Source organism: Palaemon carinicauda, chromosome 31, assembly GCF_036898095.1.
Source record: "Palaemon carinicauda isolate YSFRI2023 chromosome 31, ASM3689809v2, whole genome shotgun sequence".
NCBI lineage: Eukaryota > Metazoa > Arthropoda > Malacostraca > Decapoda > Palaemonidae > Palaemon > Palaemon carinicauda.
The window spans coordinates 16,459,945-16,487,053 of NC_090755.1; the positions used below are offsets into that span (position 1 = coordinate 16,459,945).

Consider the following 27,109-nt stretch of genomic DNA (forward strand, 5'->3'; position numbering starts at 1 on the left):
AATTAAATTTATAGAACCACTGAGATATTCAAATGGCTACCAGTCCCCTGGTGATCTTCAGAACTAACTGCCTTGCACAAAGCCTCAAGAAAATCTTTTGACTCGATTGCATAAGCACCGTACAGAGATCTTAATAATATACAAGAAATGTAGAGTAAAGTTCCGTCGGGCCATGAAAGAAGCTAGGCACCCGTCTTGGGTGTCTTTTGTTTCCTTCATTATCAGTAGAACACCACCATCTTCTGTGTGGAGGAAATTAAAAAGGATAGCAGGCAAATTCTCCCCCAACCCACCACTAGTGTTGAAGGTGAAAGATCAGTAGGATCAGTATGTGAAGGTTAGCAATGCCCTGGCTGATCATTTCTCAAGTGTATCATGCAAGTGTGAAGCAGCTCCTGGCCACCAGTTTAGAAGCATTGAAGAAAAGAAAAATTGAATTCCGCAACAGGAAGGGAAGAGTCATACAATTCTCGTTTTATTGAAAGAGAATTTGATTCCACACTTGCTACGTGTACAGTAATGATACTGCCCCTGGACCCAATGGAATTCCATATACAATGATTAAACATGTACCTGTTAATACCAATTTATTTATTTTAAGCATTATTAGTAGAATATGGCATGATCATAGTAATCCAAGTGTTTGGGAACTAGCCATTATTTTAGCTTTTTTAAAACCCAGTAATGTTAAGTTTTTAGCTGCAAACTATTGGCCAATTGCATTGACATCTTGTTTATATAAGATCATGGAGAAGATGGTTAATGTAAGACTGATATGGTACCTGGAACAGAAAGGTTTTTATCCCCTATCCAGTGTGGATTTAGAAAAATGCCCTCAACCCCTGATGTGTTAATACAACAGGAATCCTCTATTTGTGAAGCTTTTACTTCCAAACAGAACCATGTAAGTCTTTATTTTTACCTTGAAAAAGCATATGATACTTCATGGAGATATGGTATACTTGAAACCATTTATGAATTAGGATTGAGAGGAGAGGAGTTTTACCATTGTTTATTCAATCATTTGTTACGCATAGATTTTTTCAAGTGAGAGTGGGGGAAACTATCAGAGATGAAATGTCAGGAAAAAGGAGTTCCATAGGGTAGTGTGCTAAGTGTAACCCTATTTGCACTAGCCATTAGTGGGATATCCTCCGTCATTCTATAAGATATTCTCTCAACACTATTGTAGATGATCTATCCATATCATTTGCAGGAGCTAGAATGGCAAAGTTTGAAAGAAAACTACAACTCTCAATTGACAAAATTATCCAGAGGGCTGATATGAATGGGTTTAAGTTTTCAACAAGCAAAACTACTGTTGTTCATTTCTGTCGTATTCGGGGAGTACGTCCAGACCCAGATATGTACATCAAAGATCAACGGGTCCTATGTGTAAGTGAAGCTAGGTTTTTAGGCTTTATATTTGATCACAGGCTTACGTAGGTTCCTCACTTAAAAGCATTAAAGGTAAAGTGTCTTGAGGCTCTGAATCTTTTAAAAAAAATTTCCTATACATCATGAGAGCAGACCACAAAACTATTTCAAAATTATACAAGGCTTTAGTTTTTTCAAGAATTAGTTATGGGTATGAAATATACTTCTCAGCCACCCCAAGTCGACTAAAGATTTTAGATTTTATACACAATACTGGTATCATATTGGCCACAGGAGCCTTTAGAACCTTGCCTATCCCAAGCCACCTTGACGCCGGAGAGTTACCTTTAGACCTTTACTGAAGGTCTTTTATTGTTCGATATTGGTTTAGGTTGCAAAGACTTCCTAATTCTTTAGTCTAGAAGACTGCAAGCATTGTAAGGCACTCAACATACTTTGAGTTATACCAAAAATCCCCTCAACCTTATGGTTTTCGGGTGAAACAGTTAATACACAGGGTTGATATAGTTATAAGTAAGGTGCTTCCATTTAAGATATCATCAATGCTTCCATGGAAATTACCTGAGATGTCTTTTTGTAAGTATTTTATTGGTGTTAAAAAGAATATGACTGACTTAGATGCCAGGTCTCTTCTTATGGAACATGTAGCAGAACATAGGGAATCGACTTTAGTATATACTGATGACTCCAAATCTGATGTTGGCGTTGGATTTGGAGTACATAGTAATGGTTTTCATTGTAGAGGTGCACTTCCTCTAACAGCCTTCATATTTACTACCCAACTGTATGGCATACTGACCACTATTGAGAAAATAGTATTGGAGGAGGAGGGTAATTTTAACAATTTTAGTATTACAAGGAGTGTCCTTCAAGTTTTAGAAGTTTTTAATTCCAGTAACCCTATAGTTTTGAGGATTTTAGAATGGGTTTTTAGTATTGGACTGAGAGATATATCACTTCGATTTTGTTGGGTTTCAGCACATGTAGGTGTGTCTGGGAATGAGAAGGCAGATTTACTGGCGAAGAATGCTGCATCCGAATTCCTACCAAGAAGGTCTCCCATCCATTGTAATGATTTTGTACCAACCATTAAGAAAATTTTTATGATAATTGGCAAGAGCATTGGGAGTCTAGATGGAATTAAAATGAGAAAAAAAAAACAAATGTCATATCTCCTTGGAGGTATTACATGATTCCCCAAAAGTGGGAGACTACTCTTAGTCGCCGCATTGGTCACACTTGGTTGACACACGAGTTTCTGATGACTGGGCAACATCAGCCATATTGCGATGAATGTTTGGTACCTTTTACAGTGAGGCATTTGTTGAGCGAATGGCGAACTTATTGTACCGAAAGAAATAGATATATGTTGGAGGCTTGAGGTGAGGATGGAGGGTTCATCCTTGCCAAGATTCTCGTGCATGCTGTGTCCGACCATACTAGCAGTATTTTTTTAATTTATTTCAGAAGCAGGTCTTCTGAAAGCTATCTAACTGTTATAAGGACGTTTTTGCTTTTAATTGTTTTAAATTTATTTCTGTATTTATGACAAAAAATATCAGCATCAATGACCTTAGATGTCTGGATGCCAGATAACTCCTAATCAAACAATCAATCAATCACTAAGGCGGATGGTAATCTTGATTGGACTTGAAGCATTCACTTGGAATCCACCCTAATGCAAGTAAGAATGCGTCAAAGTTGAGTACTGGTTGATATTTGGATGTTATATTGAAAATTTTATTCAACGTAACACGTTTATGTTCATATCACTTCACGCTGTCAAAGTACAGTGGTACCTCTACATACGAATTTAATCCGTTCCACAACCAACTTCGGATATAGAAAATGTTCGGATGTAGAAACGAATTTTCCCAAAAGAATACATTGAAATAGGATTAATCCATGGTTGAGCCCAAAAACCTATGATAACTCCTTAATAAATTACTACATATAATTACACATGACAATATGCACTCTAAATTAGATATTAGACATGTAAAAAAGAATAATTATCAAGAAATGATAAATAAGAAACGGGTTTTTAGCGTCACTTAACCTTAGAAAGTCCAGCGCAGGTGTTGGTCTTGCTACGCAGAGAGGAGACGGAGGGGTGGCGAGGAGGTAGAGAGGTTGACTACGAGAAACGCACACTACCGTAACTTATTCTAACTTACACTAAGTGAACTTTAATCTAACTTAGCTTATTTTTTTTTTTTTTTTTTTTTGTATTTTATATTTTTATTTTACATTTTCTTTTTTTCTTTTTGATGATTAATTTTAATCCCTTTCACTCTACACTTAAAATTAATTGAATTTTTTTCTCTTCAATCTTTGCCGTTTTCTTTGTTTCACTTTCTTTCGCTTCACTCTTTGCCATTTTCTTTGAACCACTTCCTTCCTCTTCATCACGAGTTCGCTTCGTAGTTTTTTTAAAGAAGCTATCGATAGAAAGTTGCTTGGTACAGCTTTTCAGAATGTTTCGAAAATAAGTTAGGGAAACATCATCAAACTGCGCAACTACACGACAAACCTGTAATTTCTTTGGATGGTATTTGTTGATGAAGTCGACCACTTCTTGATATTTTCCTAACACCTCTTTTATTTGCGCCGAACCTAACACATGTTCTACCTCCTCGATCCCTTCCTTGTCATCACTCATGTGCTTAGACATAGCATGGAGTTCCTTGAGCTCCTCTGTAGTAAGTTCATCGTGATGTTCTTTTACACAGTTAATAGCAGAACGCATTGGGCACAACCACACGAAGCCGACGAGAACAGAGGAATGTCCCAAGCCACGCTAATTGAGGGTCCCTCCGAGGTAGAAATGCTGCCTTCTATCGCCGGAAATAAAAAATACATCTGGCGCTATGAGTACCATCTACGTGCACGGGTATTGTTTACATCGGGTGTCGAAAAAAAATTCGGGCGTAGAGTAGGAACGTGTTCGAATTGTACTTCGCGTGTCGAAAAATTCGGATACAACCGGTACGACGAAAATTGCTTACTTCGTGTGTCGAAATAAAATTCGGGTGTAGAGTCAAAAAATTGCTCGAATTTTACTTCGGATGTTGGAAAATTCGGATGTAGATACGTTCGTGTGTAGAGGTTCCACTGTATTTAATTCTCTAGAATTCAATGTAAGACCCTGCCTCTTTATTAGCTGGCTGCACTGTATCTGACAGAGAAGGGCTGACCTCTTACCTTCACTGAGACTTCGTTCCACAGAAAAACTCCATATAAATGACTATGAAGTTTGTATCCTCCTAGGAATAAACTACAAATTTTATATATGTATTTTTCCTAGCTATACAAACCTGAGACATTTACCAAAGGACCTGCCCCAACTGCCCCGCAAATTTTTGACCAGATGAGTGTTGTGACTAAGCGCTTTGAACCCGCATTATGTGTCATGCACAGCAGTTGCCTTGCAACGAATTATTACGTAATCAAGCTAATTTCTTTTGATTGTCTGGTCTTAGAAAACAAAAGTAAAAGTAACCCATATAAATGACTCAGGTTTGTACAGTATAGTTAGGGAAAATACAAATATAGAATTTGTAGTCTCCATTCAAGTTCTTTAAACCACAGCTGAAAGGTTGGGTGCTTGTAATTTATTATACAGGAAGTAATTAAATATTAAATGGAAATAATCTGAAAAGATTAGATGAAAATGATGAAAGGAACGAAATAACTTGAAGGGATAAAAGATTGAAATTTTGAAATTTGTTTTAATGAGAGGGAAGTAAAAATTGAATATAACTTGAATTATATATAATTAAAGAAATAAAATTATATACTGTAGTTAAATTTTAAGCATTACGGATAATGAAAGGAGGGATAATAGTAACTTTTTCTAGTTGATTTAATTTTTACCTCATAAATAAATTCCTCATGTGAATTTTTACAATGCTACTGATTTTGATGCCTGCGTATAAGTAAATCTGTGTTTGGCGAACATAAGGACACGAAAAGCGGACTTTATAATATCCTGTTACCTATTGGAGTACTGTACTGTACTCCATTGAAGACGTATTGAAGAGAAATTTCAAGAATGGGGCTTTATGATAACATTCAACAGAAGAACTTGAGGGTTTGGTCCTCTGCTACGGAAACTCACGACAGTGTCTTCAAGCTGAAAATTATGAATTTTGTCACGGAATGAAGCCATGAAAGTATCGGTATGGAAAGAAGTTAGTTTTTGTAGCTGCCAGAAGGTAGAGAGATAGCTTAAGAAGAATTACACCTAGAAATGTGGTAGGTACTGACATTGGTGTTCCTTTTTGGTACATATTCATCTTCAGATTTAGTGCAATCAAGATGGTGTCTGGAAAATATTAATCAGTAAAAAAGTCTTTATGGCTATTGATTTATATCATAAGGATTTTTTTTATTAAATAAGAAAGTTATAGGGAAGTAATTTTGTTGTAAAACAAGCAAATCAATAAGTTGTGCATGTAGCAAGGTTGAATTTAAAATAACCCCGGCCAGCATTTTTAGTCAAGCGGGAAAAGTATCAATGAAGAAAGAAAGAAATACACAATCTTAATGCAGTCGATTTTTCTGTACAAATTATGCATCGAATAACCTTTAAGGGGACCGTCTGCCATGGTGTTTTGACGAACCAACTTTCAGAAATCGAATATCATTTTATTGCTTCTATGTATGCATAAACATATCGTGCATGCTCTCCAGAGGTTTCAGCCAATTATTTTTACAAATAATGAAGATACAGCGGTCTTTAAAGGATGACGTCATCCTTACTGCGTCGTCTGCATGACTGAGTTAGACAGAATCGTCTTTGTGTTTATTTTTGCACATACTGTATATAGCGATTTTTTCACTTATGTTTCGAAATCTCGTACGTCTGGCAGAAATGGAAGGCATTGGTAGAGGTAGGTGAACTAAAACTACGAGCGAGAACAGCAGCCAGAGTTACCAAAGACATATAGAAGTTATAATGCATGTGTTTGTTTACTTGCAGTTCGTATGTACATTGTGTTTCCACAACGTCCTCGGGAACTTTATAGCAAGGCCAATGTTACCTAAGGTCATAGAAAGAACAAAAAGTGGGCAGAGAACAAGAAAAAAGAACCAAGAAGTGAGGGAAACATGAATAAGAGTACAAAGCTGAAACATGCTAACTAAAACACTGGCAACAATGAGAGATCTCCGGTAATTCATGACATCCTTACGTCAAGTGTAATAGTAAATTTAGGGTTTAAATACCTTGTTTAAGGTGCATTTATGTAAGAATAGACAATAAAAGTTATCATAATAATGTTATCTTGATTTCTTTAAGAGAAGAAGCAAAGTTTTGTTGCAGATCTTTGGGAGCTCATAACTCAAAAACATATTTATTCACACCTAGGTACATTTTTCCCACTTATTTATTGTTTGATTTTAAAGAGAAATATACCATTGAAAAGAGGAATAAAAACCCCACAATTTTGTGTGACGGAATTTCGATTTTCTTTTTACTTTCTTTTTCGCAATTATTTCGCGTCTAAACGATGGAAAAAAATAAAAATTCGTGAAAACAAAAACAAAAAGGAAAATAAAATTTCAGTCTCCCAGAATTGTTCGGTTTACAAAGTAGTTTTTATGGTATAAGTTTCAATACAATTGGTGTCATATTAGTTGGGAAAAAATGTTACCATATTTTTTTTTTTAAATCATGATTTTTGCTAATAAATTAAAGAGTTTTGATCAAATGATTTGAAATTTTTATACGATGAAGGTATTATATATGTATAACATATATAGAAATGGTGTATTTTGGATCATTAGAAAAAATAATGGCGGATGGTCCCCTTAATAAAGTAACAAATACTAAAAAATAGAAATAATGATAATACAGAATAAGAACGATATTAAGGATAATACAGAATAAAAAAGGTAATAAGAGTATGAGAAATAGAGGTAGACTGAAGTGAACAATAAAATGTGTGAGTAACAGAAATTATAATATAATTATATAATATATATATATATATATATATATATATATATATATATATATATATAATATATATATATATATATGATATATATATAATATATATATATATATATAATATATATATATATATATATATATTATATATATATATATATATATATATATATATATATATATATATATATATATATATATATATATATATACTGTATATATATATATATATAAATATAATATATATATATAATATATATATGTATATATATATATATATATATATATATATATATATATATATATATATATATTTTATATATATATATATATATATATATATATATATATGTATAATATATATATATATATATATATATATATATATATATATATATATATATATATATATATATATATAATATATATAGTATACAGTATATAATATATATATACACACACACACATATCAAAAGAGATAAAATACAAATACAGTAGTTAAAATTTAAGGATTTGGGATTATGAAACGTTAGGTAATTATCGTTTTTTATAGTTGATATTATTTTTACATCATAAATGAATATTCTCGCATGAATTTATGCAATGGAACTAATTTAGATGCCTACACATAAGTAAGCCCGTGTGGTGAACCTAAGGACATGAAGCCCAGATTTTATAACATTTAGCTACATATTGGAGTACTCTACTCTATTGAAGATGTATAGAAGAGAAATTTCAAGAATGGATCATCATGATATGAACACTCAATGGAAGATCTTGAAGGTTTGGATATAGAAATGGATGCGTTTTGCTCTTCTGCTACGGAGACCCATGACAATGTTTTCAGACGGAAAATTCTGAATTTTACCACGGAATGAAGCCATGAAAGTACTTCATCAGTATGGAAAAAAGTTAGTTTTTGTAGCGTCCAGAAGGTAGAATGATGGCCCAAGAAGAATTACACGTCTAGAAATGTGGTAGGTACTGACATTGGTGTGAATTTTAGTATGTATTCATCTTTAGATTAAGTGTTACCAAGATGGTGTTTGGAAAATAATAGTTAATAATAAAGAAAATATGGCCATTATATCACTAGGATTTTAGTAATAATGTTTCGTGTTAATGTAATTGTGTTAGTATTTCCTAGTCATATTTATTTCTCCACATCCTCATTAAACATAACTAATTGCCTTATTTTTAGTCCCTAAAATTCCAGGCTCATCAGATTTAAATTCACAGGAAAAATACTTTTTAGTATATATTTTGCAGTGTGTATTGCTATGCCTTTGCAAACTTGCCATAACCTTCTAGGATGAGTATCACCTTCTGCTTTTACCACAGACAGTCATGATCTCTTCAACTTACCTGCCAGATGTAATGCAAGTGGTTGCACAAGTAGAACCTTCAACTCTCTTATTCCTCAGATACGTTCTCCCAAGTTTCTACTCATGCACTCTCTGGTTCTTATGAACCGAGCCTGCCCTAGAGTTGCTTAATCTGGTGGCTGCTGTTCAGGAGTAACAATTGTCAATTAAGTTTTTTCATGTGCCTCTAGTAAGCAGTACAAGTACTTCTATTTACCATAGTAACCAGTGTTTGTATTTACCAAAGACTGGTGTGATCACCATGCTACTGTAGCTGGCAAAGCTGGTCACAGTTTTGCTTGTACTAAACCTCAAATCATGGCCATACTTTTATTTCCAGTTGCTCAACTGGTCGTTTCAGCTCTATATCTATGTAACCCAGAATGGGCATCCCACCACATCTAATTGTGTTCACTCTCTGACTAATTTTATCTGGTAAGGCTTCACTCGATTATTTACACAGGCCTCTACTTTCTACCTACAACTGTACCTACTCATTTGACTAGCCACACCTGGCTTACTGTCATTTTTCCCACATAGCTTCCTCCAATCAATCCTATGCCCTCTTAGCAAACTCCTAAACCCTCAAAGACTGAACAATAAGATAGAGAAAACTATTTCTTTTCACATAAAGCATGTTTTTTTCATGCAGACATTCACTTGTGAAATAATAAGTGAATCGGGTATGCAAACATACCAGTTGTAATGGCTGAAGCCTGCATTGTGGACACTCTTTTTTTAGCTGTGGATTCATTCTGATGAAGAGAACATTAGTAATAAATAAATTAAATTAGTAGATTTGTTTCAATAAAAAATATAGTAAAATAAGTAGTGTATGTTGCTATTTTGTTGAGGAACTTTGAGGATAAGATGAAGGTTACATAAGAAATGTCTCTATATACAGTATGTAATAAAACTATATTTTAGAATGTAAGGAAATTTACTTTTGAAATACAGTATGTATTTTACAAAAATATGACAAAGGTCTTTCCAAACTCAATGATTATTATTATTATTATTATTATTATTATTATTATTATTACTCGCTAAGCTATAACCGTAGTTGGAAAAGCAAGATGCTATAAGTCCAAGAGTTCCAACCAAAAAAACAATAGGTCATTTAGGAAAGGAAATAAGGAAAGAAATAAACCAAAAGAGACGTAATGAACTTTTAGAATAAAATATTTTAAAAACAGTAACAATGTTAAAACATCTTTCATATACTGTATAAACTATAAAATGAGACTTGTGCCAACCTGTTCAACTAAGAACATTTGCTGCAAGTTTGAACTTTTGAAGTTCCACCAATTCAACTACCTCATTAGAAAGATCATTTCACAAGTTGGTCACAGCTGGAATAAAATTTCTAGAATACTGTGTAGCATTGAGCCTTGTGATGGAGAAGGCCTGACAGTTAGAATTAACTGCACACCTAGTGTTACGAACAGGATGGTACTGTCCAGGAAGATGTGAAAACAAAGAATAGTCAAAATTATGGAAAACCTCATGCAACATGTATAAAGAACAAAATGAACGACGGTGCCAGAAATTAATATCTAGATCAGGGATAAGAAATTCAAGTTCATGTCTAACAAAGTAAGATAAGAGTCAGCAGCAGGAACCGTACAGGTGAACAATACTCGAAACAAGGTAGAATAAAAGAATTGGAACACTTCAGAATAGATTACTCACCGAAAATCTTAAAAGACTTCCTCAACAAGCCATTTATTTTTTGCAATTGAAGAAGACAGACCTAATGTGCTTCTCAAAACTTTGTCAAGAATCACACCTAGAATTTTAAGAGTTATACAAAGTTAAAGAAACATTATCAATACCGAGATCTGGATGCTGAGGAGCCAGTGTCCTTGACCCACTTACAATCATATTTTGAGTTTTGTTACGATTCAACTTCATGCCCCATGATTTACACCATGCACTAATTTTAGCTAGATCTTTATTAAAGGATTCAGCTACCTAAGATTTACATTCAGGAGATGGAGTTGATGCAAAGGAGAGCATCATCTGCATATGCAACATGCTTGTTATCTAGGCCAAACCACATGTCATGTGTATATTGTATGAAAAGTATTGGACCAAGGACACTCACTACCTTGAGGAACACCAGGTATCACATTCCTACACTCACTATGGTGCCCATCAACAATAACTCTTTGCTGTCTGTTACTTAAGAATTCAACAATGATACTAAGAAAAGACCCACTCACTCCCAACTTTTTTTACTTTGAAATTAAGGGCCTCATGATTAACACAGTCAAAGGCAGCACTGAAATTAAGGCCAATCATATGAACTTCCTGACCACAATCAAGTGATTTCTGTACATTATTATAGTTTGTTAGAAGGGCATCACATGCAACAAAGCCTTTACGAAAGCCAAATTGCAAGTTAGGGAACAGATTATTACCTTCAGAAAACCTATTTAGACGTTTGGTCTAAAGATGTTAGAAAATTTTAAATAATATGGTAGTTGTAGAAATTGGATGGTAATCAGCTGGATTTGAGCTACCAACAGTTCATCCTACTCCATATCTTAAAGATATGCAATAGCACTATTTTGTTTGTTACAGTATATTGGAAGACTTATTCAATCATCAAACTGTCAAAAAAATATTGTCGGTTACTAACACTTAGGCCATGAAACGAAATGTGTGTTTTTTTTTAATAGTGCATAATCTCTTCATCTCCCTTCATTTTATCATTCATTTCTGAATTTATGTTTAGGCATATTAAGGTATTTTATGGGAGTATTTTTAATGTTGGTATACTGTTCATTTGTATATAGATAATTGCTTTATCTTTACTCCATCCAAAATGCATTGTAGACTGACTACCAGAAGATACACTGTTTTACTGAATCCTTTTGGTTTATGTAGCCTACTGTTATTATCTGTCTTATTCTGTATGGATTCTCATTTGTGATACTGTAGCTTTCAATCTTTTAAAGATTCAGTGTTTCACTTCAATATTGTTCGTTATCTGATATACTAAAGAAAAATTTATTTGATACACCATTCAAAACACATCATAGGCTACTTGAATTTGGAGTCTCTTGTATACTTGCCAATCTTATGGTCTGGAGGTTGTTCATAGAGACTGTGATTTTTAAAAATGAAGTCCTCTAATAATTTCACCTTTTCTTACCTTAGTTTATTCTTTGACATTTGATCTGGCACAAATACAAACCCTTCTCTATTTATAGGGGTATTACTTTTGGCGTAGCTGAAAGACGAGCCAAGACAATTTTAGTGAGGGATAACTACACCATCCGCTAGTTAGTGGTGGGGTGGTGGGGTATTCTGGCTAACCCGCTCACTCACACCTGTCAGCCGAGTTACCACTTTTGCTTTTGACTCGGTAGAGTTCAGACGTACCGTTGTTCTCTCCCATATTTTGGACTTGCCTTGACTAATTTTATTTTTATTTTTCTCATTTCAGATGTGTGCATGACTGTAGTCCCGGTATGCGGACATGTCTTGGTCCCGAGGGCTGCACATGCGGTACCTTCGTGTCGTCTGTTGAGACAAACCCTCACCTGCTGTGCCCGGCTTGCCAGGGCTGCCGGTGTTCGAGGGACGACACCTACGATCATTGTCGGGAGTGGCCTGCCTACCACTGAGAGGTTCGGGCATAGGAAGAAGTCTAATTGCGAATCTTCGCCTTCGGGGTCTTCCTCAAAATCAAAGAAATCGGAAGCTGCTTCTACTACCCCCAATCTCTTTACAAAGCTGCTCCTTTGCTGGGCCCTTCCAGGGTATGGCCAAGTAGCAGCGCAGGCCTGGTTACTCTAGGTCAATCCTATGGGTTTGGTAACGTCGTTTACTCCCCCTAGAGAGTCAGCTCCTTCCCTTCCCCCCAGTGAGCGCCTGCTCTTTCTCTGATATTGCATCATTTTGGCCATTGCTGGGTGTCGATCGTGAGCCTTCGGGCTCTCGTCATGTTGATCCTGCTGGGTCTCATAACCTTGAGAGACCTTTGGACCTTCGGGTTCTCGCGACTTGGAACTTTCTGGTTCCAGTTAGGTTGAGCCCTCAGGTCCTCGTAACGATGGTTACGTTGAGCATTCAGGCTCTCGTGCAATCAGTCACGCTGAACCTTCAGGTTCTCATGGCAGGGAGGTTTCAGTCTCCTGTTACGTTGACCCTTTGGGGTCTTGTAACCCTGGTTACGCTGAGCCCCTGGGCTCTCGTGCCTCTTGTCACGTTGAATCTTCAGGTTCTTGTGACAGTGAAACTTCGGTCTCCCATTGCATTAACCCTTCGGGGTCTTGCAACCCTGGTTACGCTGAGCCCCGCTAAGTGTGAATAGAACGCTCTCGTGGCAGGGAAACCTTGGTTTCTTGTTGCGTTAACCCTTCGGGGTCTTGCACCACCGGTAACGTTGAGCCTTCTGGCTCTCGTGCCTCTCGTCATGTTGAGATCTCGGGCTCTCGTGGCAGAGAAACCTCGGTTTAATGTTGCGCTGACCGTTCGGGGTCTTGCAACACCAGTTACCCTGAGCCTGCGGACTTTCATGCCAGGCGCTACACTGAACCTTCGGGTTCTCGTAGCTGGGAGTCATCTCCTCGTCACCTGAATCCTTCGGGTTCACGCAGTTTCGCTGAGCCTGTCGGCTTTCGTGTCCCTCCTCATGCTAAGTTTTGCTCTCATGACAGAGTCTTTGGATTCTCGTTGTGCAGAGCCTTCGGGCTTGCATGACTGGCGCTACGTTGAGCCCTCGGGCTCTCAGAGCTCTTGTCCTGTAGGTTACCATCCTCTTACAGGATTTTGTGACGTGGTACTTCAGGGTCCTCATCATTTCGATTCCCATGGGTCGCATGACCTGGAGTCACGCTCCACAGTAGCTCCTCCCCCTGTGTTTTCTCCAGCTCCAGTTCAGTATCATGCTACACCGCGCAACACACCAGCGTCGTGTAACGCGTTAGCGTCTCATGTATGAGCATTAGCGCATGACATCTCAGCATCTCACGCTAGAGAGGGTTCTCGCAATTTCCTTTCCTTGTGAAACCCACCTCGTTTCACCCCGCTCCTGTGGTTGCTTCGTCCTCGGATGAAATACCATCGCCGTTTCTGGCTGCAGAAGGTTTCCCTTCCCAGGGCAAACCTCCTGCCAAGAGAGATGTTCACCAACCTCTCCTGTCTCATGGGCCTCCACCTCCCCAGAGACAACACCTTGACAATCTCCTCAAGGGGAGGCCTGTGCATATCTTGCCTGTAGGTAAGCCTCCTACAGGCAAGAGGGCTAAGAACCCTTCAGAGGTTCCTAAACCTAGGGATCTGTGCCGTCCTAAGGACCTCCCTCCCAGCTCATTGGGAGCCCATGACCCCCCTTGGCCGCGAGCATTATTTGACGTAATGCGGCAAGCTGTATTGGGGGTCACTCCCTGTTCCCAGTCCATAGGAAGCCCCTTAGGATTCCTTTGTTGCCACTTCTCATTCCTGGGGCCTCTCCTCCAGCCGACCCTAGGAGGAGTTCTGAGGATTCCGCCCCGGCGGTTCCCCCTTGCATGGAGAAACCTCTCTCCCCTTTGCAAGAGACCTTGTGAAGAGAGCGTGCCAGAACTTCAAGGTAGCCCCCTTGCAGTTCAAGGTCCCACAGGCCAAACTGAAGGGGAAGAGGAAGAGGATCTGTCCTTCACCACCCAAGGAAGACAGGGCAGTTTGCTACAGAGACACTTTCCGTCCCTCCCCGGTTGAGATAGTGCCTAAGGAGGCATGCCCTATGACCAGGTGTGATATGGCCCCTCCTGCTGCAGACTCCCATCCTTTCCGCCAACCATCAGAGCCTGTAAGGCCCTCGCTGATAGAGGAACGCCTGCCTCAGAGCAGGGAACCCAAGGATTTATTTACGATTCTTAAATCCTCGGCCAGGCTTCCCTCTCCTCTGCCTGATAGGTATTTAGAAGCAAGCATGTCTTCAGCAGTTACCCTGTCTCTAGCTTACCCTGATGACGACTTGGACCCACTCCGGGCTCCTGTTGGTGAGAGCTCGGAAGTGGAAGGGCAAAGTGACCTTGAGGACGACATTTTTCCAGCTGCCGGTAGCCCTAAGCTAACAGAGGATGAAAGGAAGGATTCGGAACATGCCTTCTGGCAGGTGCTATCCTGCATTCCCTCCATTAATGGGCTGCTATATCCATCAGTAGCCCCTCTTGATGGGAAGGAGATGGTCTTGGACCAGTTTTGTGGTACTCAGAAACCCCCAAAGGCCAGTGCAGCTCTGCCCTGGTCAAAGGGGTTTAGGAGTGTCAAACAGAAGGCAGTCCCCTGGGCAGCTGGGTCTTCCTCTTTTCTCTGTTCCAACTCATCCTCCAAGCTCCTCCCTCCTCCTTAGATTTGCAGAGGAGGTATTATGAAATCCTCGGTGAGTCTTTCCCTACTTTGCCTCTTGACCACTCCATAGAGGCACTCTCGAGGGGCACGCCCTTCGAGAAGCTCACTGGACTTCCAGTCTCATTCTAGGCTTCCAAGATACTCAACTAGGAGAAGGTTGCTAAGTACACCATGCAGGCTACTTCGTGGCTCGACTTCTGGTTGGGCTCTTTAGAACAACTGAATCGGTCCAAGGACTGGTCTCGTGAGTCCTCCAGTAAGTCTATGGGGACTTTTCTTTTGTCTGGTACTTGGGCCATTGAGTTTATCCCCCATCAGGTGGTGAACCTCTGGGCCAACACCATACTGAAGAGGAGGGACGCCGTCATTGGAAGATTCCATAAACAACTCCCTCAGGCCGAAGTGGCGAGACTCAGAAATGCACCTTTCGAAGGTAGCTCTCTTTTCAACCCCGAGGATGTCAAGCGGGTTGCAGAGAGGTGGTGGAAGTCCAGCCAGGACTTACTCATCCAAAAGGTCTTAACAGCCAGGCCTTACACTTGTCAGCCACAGCTAAAACCGCAGACAAAAAGGGCTAGAGACCCTAAACAGGGTCAGAAGGGGTCTAAACAAGCCTATCGAAGAAAAAAGCCCTTTCATTAAAGTAAAGGGAAGAGGGGATTCGGCCGAGACCGATCCCACCTGGACAGGCATTCCTCTCATTCGTCCATTTGTGGGGGGATGCCTGCAGAGCCACTGGCAGAGGTGGCTTCTTTACGTTGCCAAACCCTAGACAATCGAGGTGATTCGTTCAGAGTATCGCATCCCGTTCACTCTCTCCCTCCTCTGACTCGAGTGCCTCTTCCATCGAACTCCTATGTGAAGGGATCCGCATAGAAATTTGCGCTCAGGGCAGAAGTGCAGACCATGTTGGAGAAGGGCGCTCTCCAAGAGGTCCTTGACGGGTCTCCAGGCTTCTACAGTCGACTCTTTCTTGTGAGAAAGGCGTCTGTAGGCAGGAGACCAGTCATTGGCCTCTCAGCTCTGAACAGGTTTGTCGAACAGACCCCATTCACAATGGAGACGGCCAACACAGTCGGACAAGCAATAAGACTGCAGGACTTCTTGTGCTCTCTAGATCTGAAGGACACAAACTCCCAGATCCCAATCCATCTGTCTTCCAGGAAGTATCTAAGAGTCTTGCTTGACCAGAAGCATTACCAGTTCAAGGTGCTGTGTTTCGGTCTTTCCACAGCACCCCAGGTCTTCATGAGAGTGTTCACCCTAGTATCATCTTGGGTTCACAGAGTTGGCATCCATCTCCTAAGATACTTGGATGACTGGCTGATTCTGGCAGACTTGGAGGCCACCGAGACAAACTTCTAAGGTTAAGCTAGGATCTAGGGATCGTGGTAAACGTCAAGAAGTCTCATCTACTTCCCTCTCAAGAACTGGTATACCTGGGCATGCGAATACACCCCCAAAGGTACGAAGCTTTCTCATCAGATGAAAGGATTCAAAGGCTGAGGAAGGTAGCACAGACCTTCCTCAGACGGGAAGAGCTCCCAGCTCAGAGTTGGCTTCACCTTCTCGGTCACCTGTCTTCTCTGACCCGACTGGTTCCCAACAGTCGCCTCAGGATGAGATCTCTCCAGTGGCACTTGAAATCCCAATGGAATCAATCCAGCGATTCCAGGGATTGTGTAGTCCATAGAGGACTAGAGGAACAGTCGGACCTCAGGTGGTGGCTGGCAAATTCAAACTTTTGCAAAGGGGTTAATCTTCTCGTTCCTCCCCGGAGTTGATACTCTTTTAAGGTGCATCAAAAGAAGGGTGGGGAGCCTATTTGCTGCACCACTACATCTCCAGCCAGTGGTCCGAATCAGAGAGGTACCAGCACATAAATCTCTTAGAGATGAGGGTAGCCTTCCTGGCCCTCAAATTGTTCCACCAGTTCCTGGCAGGCACTCCGGTGTTTTGATGAGCGACAATACCACGGTAGTAGCTTATCTAAACAAACAAGGCGGTACCTTTTTTGCAGCAGCTGTACCATCTAGCAGTAAAGATACTCAGATGGATACAAGACAACTCGTGACCCTATAGGCTCGCTTCATTCCAGGCAAACGGAATTTGCTGGCAGACAATCTGAGCAGAGCGACTCAGATAGTGGGCACTGAGTGGTCTTTGAATCCTCTAGTAGCCAACAAAGGCCTTACTTTGTGGGGTTCCCCAACTGTGGATCTGTTCGCAACGGTCCTGAACTTCAGGCTCCCGTTATACTGCTCCCCAGTCCCGGATCCCCAAGCTCTTTGACAAGAGGCTTTCCAACAATGGTGGATAAGTCTGGATTTGTACACATTTACTCTGTTCTGTCTGATGAAGAAAGTCCTCAACCAGGTACGAGCAAGCAACAACGTACAAATGACTCTAATAGCTCCACTATGGCAACATGCAGAGTTGTTCTCGGACCTCGTGCAACTCCTCACTGAGAGAACTCCCTCCACGGCACGACCTGCTCAAACAACCTTGTGCCAACATTTACCACAGAACAGTAGCTTTGCTTCGGCTTAACGCCTGGAGACTGTCCAGCATCTCCTCACACAGAGAGGCTATTTGCAAGTTGCAAAAAAAAATGGCTGGACACCTCAGACGATCCACAGAGGCAGTCTACCAGGTAAAGTGGTCAGTTTTCTGTGGTTGGTGTCGTGGAAGGAGTATCTCTCCCCTCGATGTGTCTGTTCCAACTGTATTGCAGAGTTCCTTGTATACCTTAGGAAGAAATGCTTCTCTCAGTGTCAGCAGTCAAAGGCTACCGCTTAGCCTTGAGTCTCGCCTTTAGACCGAAAAGAGTAGATATTTCCTCCTCGGAACTTTCTTTACTCGTACATAGGGTCCCCCCTCACAAACCATGACGCCAGGCTTCTGATTGACTCCTCTTATGGAAGACTGTGTTCCTGCTCACTTTAACCTTGGCCAAAAGAGTCAGTGAACTGCATGGTCTATCTGCTGACGTCTCCCACTCCATGAGATGGGGAGAAGTAATCCGCGGCTACGTCCCTGAGTTTATTGCTAAGACTCAAAATCTGTGTGTGCTGGACTCTAGGTTTGGCCCATTCCAGATAGAGAGTCCTCGTTTTGTAACCGACGATCCAGACCAACTGTTATTATGTCTAGTAAGGAGTCTGAGGTGTTACTTAAAAAGAACAGCAGCAGCTCGCCCTCGTGTTTAAGCTCTTTTTGTTGGCATGGGGAAGGTCAAGAGGAGTGTCACTGGGAATACAGTTTCTTCTTGGATCAGGAAAGTGATTGAGAGAGCTTTCATTCCAGACCCTCCTCTGTCCAAATGACCCTGAGCTCATGACTTCAGGGGCATTGCAACATCCCCGGCATTCAAGGAAAATTACTCTGTGGCACAGGTACTGCAAACAGGCGTGTGGAAGCGTCGAACGGCCTTCTCCGCCCACTACCTGCAAGATGTAACCCACAGGAACATGGAGACCTTTTCCATTGGTCTTTTGGTAGCTGCACAACAAGTAATCTAATGCCTCAAGCTCATTAATGGACAAGTAGCAGAGGGTGGAGGGCTGAGGTTACCCGGGTTAGTCTGGTGTGAATGAGTATGAATGACTGGCTCCTTCTTCCTTTGTTACATCCCCAATACCTCTCGAGGGAGGGTATTGGGTAAGTCTTAGAACTCTAGGCTTGTACTCAAATTCTAATGTAAAGACAAGCCACATTACTAGTCGCTCTCACACATGAGCTTCTGCAAGCCACTACCAGTGCGTTACCCTGTATCGGCACTTAATTTTAGCGAAAGTAGGGTTCCTACTACTTTGAGAGAACCCCGGGTCATAGCCAAGGCCAGTTGGTAGGGACTTCCTCCCTCCTAAGAGTAAGTCACCCCTATAAATAGCAAAGGGCGTGTATTTGCACTGGAACAAGTAACAAATTTGGATATAATTTGTACTTTTCCTAGCATACAAACGAAGCTATTTATACAAAGTGGCCCGCCACCCTGTCCACCAAGAAGTCTTGCCTGAAAGCAAAAGTGTTTACTCAGCAGACAGGTGTGAGTGAGCGGGGTAGTTGGTCTACCCTACCCCCACCCGCTAACTAGTGGATGTGGGCAGTTATCCCTCACTGAAATTGTCTTGGCTCGTCTTTCAGCTACACCAAAAGGAATACCCCTATATATAGCTTCAGGTTTGTATGCTAGGAAAATTACAAATTACTTTCAAATTTATTTTTATAATTGATGGAGTGGTATGTTTATGAAATTCTGACACCTCACAAAAACTGTAGAGCCAAAGTATGGATTCTCAATTTTAACTCTTATGTTTGATTGCAGGGTATAAAGAACTTGTCATATCATTATTTTGTCTTTTAAAATATTATCTAATCATATTTTAAGACTTGTATTTTAGTTTTGTAAATGATTATGAACAGCACAGACAAATTGTGCTCTTTTGAAGCTTTTGCGCTGACCTGTGCAGCATTTATTAAGATGCTTTAGTTTACTCAAGTTATCAAGGGTAAAGGCTTTTTAGGTTCCTGGTGATTTTGTTCATGGGTAGTGCATGAGTGGCCAAGTGATTGATACCTGTAGGGGTTGCTAATTGATTGTAGATTTAATTGAGTCTCTTCAAATAAGTAGGAAAATTAGGATTTGATGAAGAAAGGGAAAAACCACTTCAGATTTTCTTTTCTATTCTCGCGTGCTATCCATGTTGCTTCTCCAGAAGCTCAGTTTATCAACATTTAGCCCTAAAATCAAATAAAGAAAATTCCCATTTTCTGACCGTTCAATAAACGCATGCCTCTACTAAAGTAATGAGACACACTAACAATTAATGGCAAGAAGCCACAGATCCTTGGACCATTCCACTTGTGGCCAGAGTGGCTTTGTTAGAGCCATTTTGATATTCGAAGGGAGCCTGATCTTTTTTCACACCTGCTAAATCATGGCAAATGATGGTATATGTAAATATCTAGATTTGTCCAGTATGTAACAGCACATCTACCTTCTGTGTTACAGGATCTGGACCAGGAAAATAAAACCCCTTCATCTTCATTCTGTGATTTTGCAAACAAGACTCTGTTCAGGCTACCCCACCATTTCCAAATTTCTGCTGACATACTGAACTTCTTCTTAGCTGAATTTTTCATTTAGACTAATAGCTTCAATCTCATCATGTAACATACTTCCCAGAGAGGGACTATGAAGCCTATGCACTCCTCACAAGATATCTAAAGTGAGAATTGTTCTTGGCATATGAGACTAAAAGAAAATATGAATCAAGATCACACGAAACCAATTCCTACCCACAACAGTGCAGTGATTGTCAAGAAATCCAGAGAAACAGACTGGTGTAAGTTCCGATATCCAACTGAGTAACTACTTTATGAATCACATCTACATCTATAAGACGCCCCAAAGCAGGGAAAGAAATAAAAGGAGATTGTACTTCAGAGACTGTCCTAACATTGAAGCACATACCTGTTCTTCAATTTTAAAACACACAAAAGTTGATACAGTCTCGAAAGCCTTTCAAGACAACTGGTCAGATACTCCAAAAATTAAATTAAAATCCAGAAGGCTGCAAATACCTTAAAATTTGTGTTAAGTAATGAGCACCTCCCTTAACCATTACAGGGAGGGTGACCGAGCATTCCTTTGGTACCGGATGTGGTCTATAGATGGCATGTTTGCCCTACTATCTGTTCTAATTTCATATCTTGGTATGAATATCTCAAAGTAATCATCTGTAAGTAACCGAATTTACATAACTGTCCACTTAAAGTAACCGAAAAGTAAATTAACCCTTAGTGCTGGTAACTAGTGCTAAATATCTTTTAATACATTACTTCACATGTTAAAAGGTTTAAAAAGTTTGTTAAAAGGTATGTTAAAATAATCTGTAATGTCCTTGCTGACAGCTTCAGGGACAGGAACCAGAACGTAGGATTAGATAGGCAATTATTTTCAATGTGGGATAGAAGGCTTTAATGCCAATAAATTACCTGCCTTACTCTGAATTTGGGGTAAATTTATATACAGGATCTTACCCAAGACAAAGTATATACCTTAAGTAACTTATCTGGATATAATTGAATAGTTTATCTTAAAGAGACTAATGTTAATCCTCATCAGACCTTACTAAGCTGTTTTTCAATTGTCTACTTACTACATTCAGGAACTAAAGTGTATGAGATGGAGACTCGTTTAAGCAAGTGAAGTACTAAATCCCACATTTATTCTTTAAGAAAAATGGCATTAAATAGCTAGTGGCCAAGCTTGCAAGCAAATGACGCACACAGCCATTCAAACATGATTCAATTGAACAGATTTAGCAAATGTATAAGAAAAATTCAAAAGGAAAAAGTTTAGTCTAAGGGAATCATATAGTACTATTTGCCACACCAACCACTTATTTCATTGAGTAGAAGAGATAAAATATCCAGACTATGATCTAGGATTTTAAGAGATAATTGATTGATAGAGAGACATACTTTAGCTAGAAGAGGGATTTGAGTATTCTGGTTACCACCCCAGTCTTCTGCTTCACAAATTCTGTATCCAAAAGAGCGGCTAGAAATGCGGGAGTACAAGGGTTACACAGCAGAAGGGTAAAAAATAAGTAAAGAATTAGATGTTTTACCAAAGGATCTCGAACCTGGATGAGGCCGTGTATGATCATATCAGAACTTTTACTGAAAGTCGCACTAGAACTAGTACTTATCACCTGAGGAGTTAGGCCAGAAAATGGGACCTGAAATGAAATCTTATTGGCTTCTCAGCTTCCACTACAAATGTTAATAATGCTGAATCCTTAACATGACATAAATGCTATATGTCGATAATGCTGATACTTAATATGACATAAATGCTAAAGATAAGGTCTAGAGTGTCATTATTGTCATCGTTCTCTTTATAAACAACTATCCTAGGCATCTCTACTTGAAGTAAGCTTTCTATAACACTAGAAGTAACCTCTATAGTATTATAAAAAAGCGCAAATGAAAGTATTTCGAAAACATTTCCTACATTTTATTACTCAAACACAGTAATGCCTTTGAAAACCAGCTTGCAAACCCTGCATTTAAAGATTTTCAATTATTAGTAGTAATAATGGGCTCAAAAGATGAAATTGAATTATTGAATTGACACAAGAACAAGATTAACCCAACAAGTGCTACACGTCAATTTTTATTAATGCATTATGAGTTGTCAAAGGACAATGTCAGTGTAATCGATGCTTTATTTTCAAATTTCATAGGATTATCTCATAGTTCTTGGGCTTAGCTCAGTGATGTAGGTAGGTTCTTTAGCCAATCAACTTGCAGGTGGAGGAAATAGTTGCCAGATAATGCATTGTTTTACATATAATAAAGGGGAAGAATTAGCATCAACTTCAGCCCATCCACCTTTTTTTCTAAAGTGTATCAACAGTAGATTGTCATTCAGTTCCAGATACATTTTATTATTTTGTTTTTTTATTCATAAGAATGGCCTCTCAGTACGATAATAAGGATTCTGTATGATCTGCTTGTAACTTTGACATTGAGTGACAGATTGTGACATCTTGAATGGCAATAATAGCAGCATGCAAATGCACTCTATAAAATTTGTGGTCACAATTTTGTCTAAAAACTTTAGTTTTGGAACTAATTTTGGCTTTTTATAGAGACATGTAGTGTCTGTAAATTCTGTACAGTATACCAAATAGAATTTCACACCCCATAAAATAGCAGATCTTATTTTTAACGAGACCCTTGATTGACAGATTTGTCATTGAAATGCACAAATATTGAAGTAAAGCTTTGCAAGAGATGGCTGAATGGAAGTCAGGTTAGGGTTAGCAACCAGCCAGGTAATATCAGAAATACTGATTACAAATGAACACCCAGGCTTTCTAAGATTAAGTAGAGTACGCTATATAAGCTAAAGGTTTGATCCCATCTCTGTCAAACCTTGGTTTGTGAAGCGTGAATTGGTGAACGGCGCTGACGTGTCAAATTCGTCATCATCCTTACTATAAGTAAACAATGAGTGAAGCCTTCTCAAGATTTCCTCCTGAATTAAAAGTTAAGTATCATTAGCACACAAACTGGAAACATACTTTCCTGGTGAGGCAATTGCTTTCCTGACTACAGTCATTTAAATAACAATTCCATCCCTGTACTGTACAGTAATTACTAAGTAATTCAAAGGAAGACAACTTAAAACAATAAAACGTATCACAATGTGGAAGAAGGGTACATCAGTTGTACCGATGACGACTGATAACCTGAAATAATAAAGGCCCTGGCACTTCACTTCATACTATTAACCACTAGTGTGTCTCATTACCTTACTAGAAGCATGTGTCTATTGAAAAGAAAGTAATTTTCGTTGTTTGAATTTAGGGTTTAATATCAATAATCTAAGCTTCTGGAGAAGAAGTATGTGAACATCTGGAGATGTTCATAAAGATAATAGCGTTTTTCTTTATAGCACCCAGATAAAAATGATTCACGTTTGTTATATCTTAAATGTGATGAGAATGTAAGAAATTATAAGAATGTTATTGAGTTTGAAAGACATTATTTGTTTATGAACTGTCCAGAGCAAGTGGACCAGTGCTCTATTGTGTTCCAGCAACTAATTGAATTAGAGTGTTGTCCTTATGTGAACCCCATTCAAGGTCATGATGAACGTCTCTCTAGGCTATTATGAGTTAAATTAATATATTTTTTATCATTATCCTGACTAGCATGTTAATCTGAGTTATTAATTGGTTTTGTTACTTTCAGTGCTGACATGTGTCTACTGTTGCTGACACATGGTTTTTGTGATGCTAAAGATAGTTGTTTGAAGGCACATTCATCCTACGAAAAACTGTTTCACTTCCACCGCTACAAGAACTCGTTATGTAAAACTGAGGAGCAGAAGGGTTCCTGTAAGGATGCACAAAAATTATGTTATAGTGCCCATAAAGGTAATTTTGTAAATCTGAAGTATATAAAACTCTTTTTTCCAGATGTTTCGATAGAATGAATTGCTAAAAGGAAAATGTTTACTGCCTTTTTTATGTTGATCATAATGAAGTAGCTGTAGAGAATGACACCTCGTAATAACGGGGGATGTTGAGGAGGGAGAAGACTAATTGGTAAGGGACCTCTGGTTAAGGTTTCACACGCCCCAGTTTTAATACCGACACCCTATAATGGTGAGTGAGCTGGGTGTATTCCTGGCATTCCATGCAACTTTTTTCTCTGGTATATTTAGCAGTATTTATACCTTAGAAATGGTGCTTCAAGGAACATTTCACTGGACGACACGGGTCCCTCACCCAGAAATAGATTTTTCCTTCGTCAAAATCCCTGTTTATTTTTTTATTTCATGAATGTAACAAAATTTTAATAATAAAATTAGTTATTTCTATAACAATACTGCTTCTCTCTCTAAGCTAGTTAGATGATGTATTCGAAATAATAGAGAGACAGAAAATACGAATCTATGCTAAACAATTTATTAACAATATTCATCAAGGTAAATTATATCTTTAAGCATAAATCCTATACGGTGAAAAATAACGACGTCACCCAGATGTTGGTATCCTCGGCACTGGCTACCAACCTCTCTCTACCTTTGAATAACTTGAACCTACGAAAAAATATGAAAGAATTAACACCCAACAAGATCAAAGGTAATAAGTTAAAATTAAGATAAAAGTAATTTATAGGATCTTGCTGAAAATAATACGTAAATGAATATTAATAATAGGTTGCGAGCTTATTTATTAATAGGTTCGGTGAATACGCATTTTCAAAACGACATCTTTAAAGTTTAGTTCCTGGTGCCAACAGAACGAGACCTACCTCAAAGAATGCTTTGCGCTGCTTGTTCAAATTAAAGGATCCTCCATAAGCGTGGTTGAATTCACTAATAGTTGACAGCACCATCTTCACAGTCGAAAGCATTACTAAGATAAGCAAATCCAGGAGATCCACATTACCGCCCATCCGTCAATCCAAAGGTAGGGATGATGACTGCGAAGGTCCTACAGTTTATCCATACAGTACTTATAGAATGGAGCAACAGATATCACCATAAAAAACTGTAAGGAAGCTTTGGAGAGTTAAATGTCCGCAGCGGAGGGCGAAAGTAATCTGGTGTCCTGCCAGGGCTAACTTACGAAGTAAACATCGTACAGTATACTCAGATAGAAATAACAAGCACAACTATTAAATAGTAGTTACGCTCGGAAAGGCAGTAAATGGGTCTCAAACTGTTTGGGCACACTTATGGAATTAATAGAATGCAGCAAGATCCTCTTAAATTTACTCAAGCTAATTTTACTTAGAAAGCAAAATATTAAAAAGAGAATCTCCAAAGCAACATCTAATCTAAATTATTTCACGTCAACTTTATCTGTGAAAACAAAAAGGAAATAGCAAACCGAATTTCATACGTATCTAAATGAAACGCTAATTTAACATTTCTGTACACTCCAAGCCAAAAAACATTAGATTATCCATATAATTTAATAATTCAAAATCAAAGATTTATATCCCTACTTGTGATATACAAAATTAGAACATATACTGTAGAACATATATACATTAGACCAAAGAACAACCAATCTTTACCTTGAAAACATTGTCTAAGCCATCACCTAATCAAAGTCGGCTAAAATTCTTGTATTTTTCCTCTTACAAACTTCTGCCGCGGGTCTCTTTTTAAGAGTAATTCGTAGTTGTTCAGTAATTTCAACATCTGAAGTTTTATTCTCCGGAATTTCCTCATTAGTCTTTTTAAGTCTTAATAGAAGTACAAGGCTAGACACATGTCTCTTTGTAACTTCTCTAGTTTTATCCTTCAATACTAACGCACCCGTAACTTCTCCCAAATCATTTGTTATAATTTCTTTTACAACTCCGGATACTGACTTGGTTTACTATATGGCTCCTTAATTAGTACTATATCATCTTTCAGCAAGGCTTTATGCTTAACAGGAAGATACCTATTCTTAACATCAACTGCCTGCTGTGTTGAAATGTCTAAAAACTCCGAATGGTACAAATCTCTGTGATTGCTCCTAACCTTTCTCAATTGGGAATAGCTGTCTTTAATCTTACATTTTGGATCTATATTAAATGTGGGATCTTCAACATAATCTGGATTTTTCTGCAAATTTGCAATTACGTTAACACAAATAAGGTCATATCCCCGAATCACTTTTTCTGGAGTAATAGGTTCAGAAAAGGATTCGTCAAGGTCTCCTTCACGTAAGGCTTCTTAGAATGCAATTGGTCTCCTATTGACAAGGTGGACAGTCCGAGTCACTAAAAATTCAAAGTCCCTAAGGTTCAGTGCACTATTTTTTATGGAACAACTCAACGCAACTTTCCACCATTGATCCTAGCTCACTGCGTCCCTTGAAAAAGTGCTCAAATTGAATTGGTTTGATACAATTTTCTTCAAAACAACTTTACCTCTGGATCTTTTAAGAAGTCTTAGATGGTGTTTGCACCAGCGACCAGCTGAGTTCTCAAATCTAATATGCACAACTCTGGCAATCCAAACTCAAAGCAATGTATCTGGAAGGCACTAAGAAATTCTTTGACACTCATGTCATAGCAAAGTTTCAAGTTAATTGTCCTATTCCAGTTACATGAAATGTACAATAACCGAACTTTTACCTTATGATTATTTGAATTAACAAAATAAGGACTAATATAATCCATAAAAACATACCTGAAAGGTATTTCTGGTGGATTAATCCTGAAATCCCTGTAAATGTTCTAGTTAAGTTTGATTGCCCTTTCATTAAATCGCCTACACAATAGACAAGATTTTAGTACTTTCTTAACAGTAGAAAAATATTTTGGTACCCAAAAATCTTTCCGCATCTCTGGCAAGAGAGAGTACACACCTGCATGAGCAAAATTTTCATGATAATCTCTTAGGATCAATTTAGTTAAGATACTATCTCTAAACAGTAAGATAGGAAACTTGTACTTCCCACCATCCTTTGTCCTTGACAGCTTACGCCGTACTCTTAAAAGTCCATCTCTGCCC

At 38.7% G+C, this 27,109-nt stretch overlaps 1 protein-coding gene across 1 annotated transcript in view; it reads left to right on the forward strand.

Moving 5' to 3' along the window:
- Positions 1-27,109, forward strand: part of LOC137624324 (uncharacterized) — a 381,551-nt gene that overhangs the window by 261,834 nt on the left and 92,608 nt on the right. The window contains exon 13 of the mRNA XM_068354998.1: positions 23,839-24,023. Within this exon, the coding sequence (XP_068211099.1) occupies positions 23,839-24,023 (185 nt within the window). The remainder of the gene's footprint in view (positions 1-23,838; positions 24,024-27,109) is intronic.